This window comes from Podarcis bocagei (assembly GCF_964188305.1).
Source record: "Podarcis bocagei genome assembly, chromosome: 17".
NCBI lineage: Eukaryota > Metazoa > Chordata > Lepidosauria > Squamata > Lacertidae > Podarcis > Podarcis bocagei.
Genome location: NC_138143.1, coordinates 25,135,348 through 25,144,038, shown reverse-complemented (window position 1 = coordinate 25,144,038; position 8,691 = coordinate 25,135,348). Strand labels below are relative to the sequence as shown.

The window sequence follows — 8,691 nt, the reverse complement described above, 5'->3', positions numbered from 1 at the left end:
GAGAGAAGTTAGCATTGGATCGCTTAAAAAACACCCAACTATTTTGGAGCAGTTTGGATCAGCAACCGAAGCGCGCCGAGGCTGTTTGCAGGCGACGTCTCCCAGGTTTGCTCACAAGCAAGTCCCACCGGGGGCTTAATGCTCCCAAGGAAGTTTGCGCTGGGTTATTATGATGAGAGCTTCTTCTGCTCTGCTCGCCTGGGACACAGCAATTCCTCCACTTCCGTACCTCCAGGCTTGCTCAAAGACTTCCAGCTCTGGGCCAGGGAGAAGCGAGCCCTCCGCCCGCGCTCCCGTTGCTAGGATGCCTGCAAAAGCGCCAGGAAGTCGCTTTGACAGCGAAGGAGGCGAAGGGCGGGAAGCGCGCTGTGTCCTTCCTCCGACTGAGAGAGCATTTTTTTTTTTTTGGCTTCCCCCTCGGTGCGCGTGCGCAGAACAGCAGCCGGAAGCCGGAGTACGGCCGAGTGCATGGGGTACATGAGGGTCGGCGGAGCTTCCCACCGGTGAGTGGATGGAAGGGGAGTGACGCCAGGGGCCGCAAGGGGGCGCTGTGGGCCGGGATGCTCCGGACCCCCCTGCACTTGTGGGCAAGGGGAGGCAAAACTGGGAGGTGGTGGGAGGGAGGGAAGTGAGGAAGGGGAGGGGAGAGTGGTGTGGGGCCAGGTTCTCCCTCTCCTTCTCCCTCTCCCTCTTATTCTTCCTCTCCTCCCTCTCCCTCTCCTCCTCCCTGTCCCTCTTCTTCTCCCTCTTCCTCTCCTTTTCCTTCTCCCTCTCCTTCTCCTTCTCCTCCTTCCTCTTCCTCTTCCTCTCCTCCTCCTTCTTCCTCTCCTTCACATCTGGGCAAGGAGAAGTCTCGCTTTCCTCCACCACCAGGGCCATCTGCAAGCCCAGCGTCCCTCACCACCACCTCATGGTCCAAAGAACCATCAAACATGAACCCTTCTTCCCAAGCTTGGAGCTGGGAAGGGGTTGAGGAACACACACCCTTTTGACACTTCCATGGAGCTTGTTGGCTTGCAGTTGAGGAGATCGGCCAGGCAAGGACCTATAAAGCCCGCTTGAAGGGGTTACACTGCCTCTGAAGGAGCAGGCACGTAGCTTGAGGGTGCTTCTGGGTCATCGCTGTCCCTTGACACTCAGGTGGCCTCGGTGGTGGTGTGGAGTGCCTTCAATCAGCTTCGGCTGGTGGTTCAGCTGCGCTCCTATCGAGTGAGCCCAGCCACCAGGTTAGATTACTGCAACACATTATTTGTGGGGCTGTCTGTGAAGACAGCTGGGAAACTTAAGCTGGTGCAGAATTTGTGGTTGCTCACTGGGGCATGATGGTTTGAGTATACAACGCCAATCCTGGCTTGACTACACTGGCTACCAGCTAGTTTCCGAGGCCAATTCAAAGGGCTGGTTTTGACCTATAAAGCATTAGACGGCTCAGGACCGCAATATCTCAGGGACCGCCTCTCCCCATATGAGCCAACCTGGACCTTGCAATCATGACCTGAGGCCCTTCTTTGTGTGCCCGCTCTGCGAGAGGTTCGGAGGGTGCCTACACAAGAAGCTGGTCTCCCCAGGTAGGTTCGGTTGGTGCCAAGCAAAAACGTTCCTCTTCTCCCAGGCCTTTGGCTAATTAAACAATCTGTGTCCATTTAAACTGGGGGGAGGTTTTTATTGTTTTCGTTTGTTGCTATGTTATATATTTTTGTGTTTCTATATTGTAAACCACCCTGTGCTGCTTGGCTGAAGGGGAGGTATACAAATTAAATTAATAATAGTAATAGTAATAATACTGTTGCGTTCCTGGCTTCTCCGTATCACATCTTTAAGAAAGCCCACTGTTTGCTCTCCTGGGAGGCAGGCCTGAGACTTCCTGGCTCTCTCTATTGCTTTGGAACAGAAAAAGGTGGTGGTTGGCCAACCAGTTTGGCCAATACCTTTCTATTACATCTGCGATGTGTAGGGCTGGTGCTAGGAAGCTGCCATCTCATCATGGGCGTAGCCAAGGGGGTGGGACCTAGATCCACAAATATTATTGAAAAGCATTGCAAGTGCTCAGTTATCTGAGGTTCTGCCTCTCCTTTGGCTGCTCCCCGCTAACAAAAATCCTGGCTACGCCCACGCATCTCATACCTCCAAAAATGCATTGCCTGTGTTGGGCATTACAGTTTGGGAGATGAATGGTGGTGGCTGCCCAACTTGCATACAAAGGCACTGCCAATGCCTAGTAAGTATGTTCATGGCGAGGGAATAACTGGCAGCACCAGTACCAGGGCAGATGTCCCAGTGACTGGCAGCACCAGTTCCTGGTAGGGTCGGAGGTTGCAGTGCTTAGTGAATGAAGCAATCACCTGGGCAGTAATTATGTAATTGTTAGGGTTTTTTTAAGTAACCAAATTTATATACCGATTACTCAAATGAAAGGCTTCTGGCCCTCCTGTGGCACAGTGGGTCAGTGCGTCTGGAAGGTTGGTGGTTTGAGCCCACCCAGGGACAGTTGTGGGCAGGATTCCTGTATCGGATTTGATGATCCGTGGGATCCCTTCAAATTCTATAACTCTAATGACTTAATTTGAAATATTAATTTAAGATACTGAAAAAGAAAACACAGGTTATATATAGTGGGTTGTATAAGTTAAGTTATATTAAAAAATAAAGATCTTTACCAAAATCACAGGTTGAAAATTGCATGCTAAAATTACATGCCTGGGGAAACTTGCTGAAACAAAGGTGTCTCCAAGTTCTACTTCTTCAGGTGAATTGTGTAGTCATTTGGTGCCTGTGGTCTGTCCCATGTATGTAACTCGTTCCTTGAAGAGCTCACATTTATCACAGTTGATTCATAATCCACATTCCTTCAGCCTCTTGAAAACATGTTCCAGATTCTTCATATGATCCTCATCACTAGGTGATGTCATCCAGATTGTATCTGTAACTGGTCATAGTATCAATGTCTACCAAATTGTGAGTGAAGGTGCCGCTCCAAATACCAACTGGTTACACAGGAACAAACCCTTTTCAGAGTTGATGGTGGTCAGAAACTTGACTCTTCTTCTTCTTCCATTTGGAGATGACCCTGTGCCACATCTGGTTTACTAAACTCCTTTCCTTCAGATAACAGTAAGAAAATATCCTCAGTTTGAGTCAGGGAACCATTTCCCGCTCTTAGCAGTGGGTTAATGATCTCCATGAAGTCACCACAGACCTGTTTCAGCTCATATTTTTTTGCCCATAATTAGATCATAAAGTTCAAGCTACCCATTGAACTAATGGCTATGAATTACTGGTTTGTGGCTGTGAAGTGCCTGGATGCCAATATAAATGTTAAGTGATTGTTATATTACCTGGCAGAAAATTCAGAAAATTATTAGAAAATATAGTTTTAATAGTTATTTCTACCTTAACCACAGTTGTGCTCCGTGTGTAAGCATGTACCAACTGATGTAGTAGGTCTGATGGGAATAATTTTTATTGGCTGTGTGAAAGCATGTTCTTTAGTTTTGGAGTTGGCTGAGATTAGCAATATTTGATATAGATAGTACAATTGAAGGTGTGAAATGCCTGCTAAACGTTTGTGTGGCACACTGGGATTAGCTTTTAAAAAATAGATTATTTGTTTAATTAAATTATTTACAAATGGATACTTGTGCTAAAAGGGCTGGTTTACAGCAAGGTCACTTTGAAAACATGTATACACCAAAGAAAAAGTTAACAGCACCCTGAAGTTCCCTTGGTTTGATTGCACATAAACTTGTTGAATTCATTTGTTTTTAAATTAATGTGTTAATTGCCTCAAAGGCATTTTACAGATGTACCATAAAAATGGCTAAGAATAATTTCAAAAACAGGTTTTTTTAAAAAAATATATATGCTAAAAGCAAATAACTAAAGACAGGTTTAAAAACACTACAAAATTAACACCTAAGGCAGCTGGAGAAGCTTGCTGAAACAAAAATGTATCCAACTGTGGCCAGAAACTACAGATAACCAAGTATTCCTCCTGTATAGCACTTTGACAGCTATGCAAAGTTTGATAGCAGTATAGCAGTCTTTCCTCTGTAATGCTTGCATTTTTCTTGATTCTGTGGCGCTTGGTTTCACAACTCATGCTCTTTTTATTACGTTAATTATTTGTCGGCTTAATCACTCTTGCTGTCACTAGGAGGCTAATTGGCAGAGTTCTGCTGATAGACAACTTGCAGCGTGTTCCCAGCCATGCTTACTTTGAATTCAGTGGTATTTACTTTCCTGTTTAGGATCGTCACAGCCGTACAGGAGCCTACCTGAGTGTACCTTAGGGTGGAAAACCTGTGGGTGTCCATATTCTGTTGTACTACAACTCCCATCATCATTGGCCATTGGCCATGCTGGTTGAGGGTTGATGGGAGTTGGAGTCCAGCAATATTTGGACAACCGCAGATTTCCCATCCCTGGTATGCCTAGCTGTTATGCTGTTCCTTCCAGTGATTAATGGCAAAACTGCAGTAATGCACCCAAGGACAGCTGTGGGCAGGATTCCTGCGTTATGGGGGATTGGACTAAATGATTCTCAGGGTCCCTTCCAACTCTACAGTTCTATAATTCTATGGTAGTAAAAACGAGAACCGATGAAGCAGTGATGCTGGCCTTTCCCACAACCCCCCTAGCAACATCATTGCCATCTGACCCAAATGTAAGCAACTGCACTTAACATGTGGAGCACCTTTGTAAAGAAAACTTTTTTAACTATGGCGAAAAAGAAAACACCTGTGCCAATTTTCTGATATGGCAGATATCATAAGGGATGCAAAATCTGTTAATCTGAGCAACAACACAATATGCTAAAACAGCACCTATCGTTGCACACGTTGATGAAATTCTCAGCACTTATGGCACAGTACAGGAAAATGTGTCGGGCAACCTGCGCTGTGTTTGGTTTCCTGTGCTTGATGGAGCTCACAGAATAAAAGGGGTCGCAACGGCTATTTAAAGCTAGTTGTGATGCGATGTAGAAGATTAAGAAAGGCTGTTCATGCAATCTGTGATATTCAAGGAAGAGAGGAATTTAGGTGGAGTTCAGTGGCAGTGTGTAGGTGTAGCAGAAGAAATGCGGTTTGACTTGTAGTAGTAGTAATAATAATGTATTACCCTGCCCATCTGGTGTAGGGCTTTAAATATGACTACCTGAATTCTTAATTGGATGCAGGTGCAGAATTTATATAGGAGAAGTTTGGGGTTGCTTGAGAGAGATTTGAAACACATTTGGTTGGCCTATACTTATGGTTTGGAGGCAAAGTGTGAAATTAGGAGTAGAGTAAAGCCACCGCTTAGATACACGTCTGATTTGTTTAAAGTTTTTGATCATGTACAGCCTGTTCCTAAACAAGTTGATCTGAACCTGTGGGAGTTTGATTCTATGTCACGATCAGATCATTTCCCAGTGAAGTTTACACTGGCGGTAGTCTCCACAGGGATGATGGATCTATGAGTATTTGGCTGATGGAATCCGAGGGATTTATTTTTTTAGTTTCCTTGCCAAGTTCTCTGTTTGGCAGAGCAAGTACTTCTGTTGAAAACCTAGTCCAGGAACGTTCATGTTTGCCTTGACTTGAATGCCTCCGTTTCTATAGCTCAGTCAAGGGAGATGTTGAGAACACCTGCTAGTCTGGTTTAGTAGAGTATAAGACTCTTAATCTTAGTGTCATAGGTTTGAGCCCCATGTTGAGCAAAAAAAGATTCCTGCACTGGAGTTGTTCACCCTTGTGGTTCTTTCCAACTCTACAGATCTATGATTCTCTGACCAGAGGATGTGGATGAGTTGCTTAGAGAGGCGCAGCAATAACACACCGTATTTTTCACTCTATAAGACGCACCAGACCATAAGACGCACCTAGTTTTTGGAGGAGGAAAACAAGAAAAAATATATTCTGAATTTCAGAAGCCAGAACAACAAGAGGGATCGCTGTGCAGCGAAAGCAGCGATCCCTCTTGCTGTTCTGGCTTCTGGGATAGCTGTGCAGCCTGCATTCGCTCCATAAGACGCACACACATTTCCCCTTACTTTTTAGGAGGGAAAAAGTGAGTTTTATAGAGCAAAATATAAGGTATCTTGCAGACCCTTTCCTGGCACGGCTGATACCAGGATGTGGATGTGGTTAATGCCTCTTTGCAAGAGGGAGTAATTCTGGCCAGCTTGGAAAAGCTGTTTGTGGTAAGATTCCTAAGGAAACCTATACCAGACCCCCCCGCCAAAGCTATAACAAGCCCTGGCCAGTTGCAAATATCTTGTTCTTAGGCAAAGTGATCAAGTAGATGGTGGCTGTGCAACTTTCACCTTTTAAAAATAAAATAAAATTGATCTATTCTATAGGAATGTTTCTCCGTTATTTTTCTTAGGGAAATATTTGTAGAGAATGCTTTATGTCACAAAGCCCCCATCACTAGTTGGTGGTAGAAACAGGATAATAAATCACCTAACTCTCTTTCTTTTTTAAGTCTGATTTCAGGTGAAGTTGCAGAAGTGATGAGTCAATGACTGGAATCAGTAATGGGCTTCATGAGAGCCAACAAACTGAAGCTTAATCCTGATAAGGCACAGGTTTTGTAGGTACGTAATATAGCTACGCGGGTGGCGCTGTACGTAATATAGCTACGCGGGTGGCGCTGTGGGTTAAACCACAGAGCCTAGGACTTGCCGATCAGAAGGTCGGTGGTTCGAATCCCTGCAACGGGGTGAGCTCCTGTTGTTCGGTCCCTGCTCCTGCCAACCTAGTAGTTCGAAAGCATGCCAAAGTGCAAGTAGATAAATAGGTACCACTCCAGCGGGAAGGTAAACGGTGTTTCTGTGTGCTGCTCTGGTTCGTCAGAAGCGACTTACTCATGCTGGCCACATGACCCGGAAGCTGTACGCCGGCTCCCTTGGCCAATAAAGCGAGATGAGCACCGCAGCCCCAGAGTCGGTCACGACTGGACCTAATGGTCAGGGGTCCCTTTACCTTTAATATAGCTACCCTTCCCAGGTAGAATTGCCTGGCACCTATGTTCCTCTCTTATCAGCACCAAGCAAAAAACCTTGTTATTATAATTTTTCCCCAACTTTTGAAGCTTTCAGCTGTTGTCCTCTTTTTTTAAAAAAAAGAAGATACTGTTTTGTTGTTTATTTTAATGACGATGCTTTTCTTAGTGTGTTTTACTCTCATCTGTTTTGCAAACCACTCCAGGAACTATGTGCTGAATGCAAAGCCCCCCAAAAATAAATAAGTAAAAATAATGATAAGCAATGTTTGTCCAAAAGTAATTGCTTTTGCGTTTCATGTGACTTGGTTACCCAAGAAAGTGTGTATAGGATTTCAAACTTAGTGGACAACAAGAAATGGAAGACTGGAAGCCTGTCTGGCTAAAGGTCATTCAGTGATGTGTGGAATCCTATTTGATTTCCTAGTGTGAACCCTGGAAGGGCAGCTTCCCTGGCTTAACTTCTTTTTCACCTACAGCTGAAGGTTGCTTCCTTCATGCATGGTGCCATTCATTTGTGTGTTACTGACACAGCTTGGGAACTTTCATAAAATTGTTAAACTAATTAATGTTTTTTTTCCCCTCCTTAGGCTTAGTCCCCCCTCCCCTTTCTGCGTGGAGCAAGCTGCCTTCAGATTATGTACAATGGGACTACGGATTCACTTTGTTGTTGATCCTCAGGGCTGGTTCTGTATGGGCCTGATTGTCTTTGTTTGGCTTTTCAACACACTCTTCATTCCAAAAATTATCCTCTTTCCACACTATGAAGAGGAGCATATATCACTGGTTACACTACTGTGTAAGTCACATTTCTCGCTAGTTCTTTTATTTCACTCGGACTGAGTATGCCACTGCAGTCAGTTAAAAACTTTTAATTATTATCTGTTTGACTAATTGGGTAATTAGTTAAAAGCCAATCAAATGGACATATTACAGCAGTTAAATATATTGTATGCAGCTTTTTGCTTTTTTTGAGGCTTCTGAAGGAAAGAGTCAATTTCTTTTAATATCATGATTAAAGGAATAAAAAAAGTTCCCAATAACTGCAGAGGGGGTGATGGTGATCATAGCAATATTTTCATTGACTTTCATAAACAAATCCACAGTTATTGTAACTGTGTTCAGGTAAGCCAATTTGATACTTCCATAGCTTTTTTCCAATATGTTCTGCATTAACTTTGTGCACTGGCTATATTGTCAAGACAGGAGGCATAGAAACCGGTTTAACAGATTGTATGGAGATACAAATGGGAGAAGAGAGTGAGAAGGGAGCTGGCAGTAGGTGAGCTTGTGCAGAACAGATGGAGCAAAGAGACAAGAGAGACGGAATAATCTGGACAGAGAGATGAATAGCTTTAAAAGTAAAGATCAGACTCTAAAGTTGCAATAAATCCGGACAGAAAAGTTGTTGAGCTTTTTTCATATGTCCACATTTTGCCAATTTCCGCCTGACTACAGTATTCCGGGAATTTCCAGGTGCATGGCAACCCTAACTAAAGGAAAGGGGTGATTGAGAGTGCTCTCCTGGTAATTCTGCCTGCAAACAAGTTTGGGAGTGCCTTCAAGAATATCGAAAGGTCACCCAAAACTTCTACATTGTACTCTTTTGCACATTTCCCCTTTCCTCTTCACAGCAACATAGTGTTTTTTGAGTGTGTGTCTCCCGCTGTGCTCCATCCACACATGAGTAGTGTTTATCCCTTCTGC

At 44.3% G+C, this 8,691-nt stretch overlaps 1 protein-coding gene across 3 annotated transcripts in view; it reads left to right on the top strand.

Moving 5' to 3' along the window:
* Window positions 1-344: 344 nt before the first annotated feature.
* ZDHHC21 (zDHHC palmitoyltransferase 21) overlaps window positions 345-8,691 on the top strand; it is a 43,876-nt gene continuing 35,529 nt past the window's right edge. Inside the window, exons 1-3 of one of the 3 annotated variants that reach the window (XM_081176914.1) lie at window positions 345-503; window positions 6,466-6,577; window positions 7,575-7,783. In XM_081176914.1, the coding sequence (XP_081033040.1) occupies window positions 7,630-7,783 (154 nt within the window). In that variant the 5' untranslated portion in view covers window positions 345-503; window positions 6,466-6,577; window positions 7,575-7,629. Of the gene's footprint in view, window positions 504-6,465; window positions 6,582-7,574; window positions 7,784-8,691 lie in introns of all 3 variants that reach the window. The other 2 variants (XM_081176915.1, XM_081176913.1) reach the window with 2 other exon arrangements.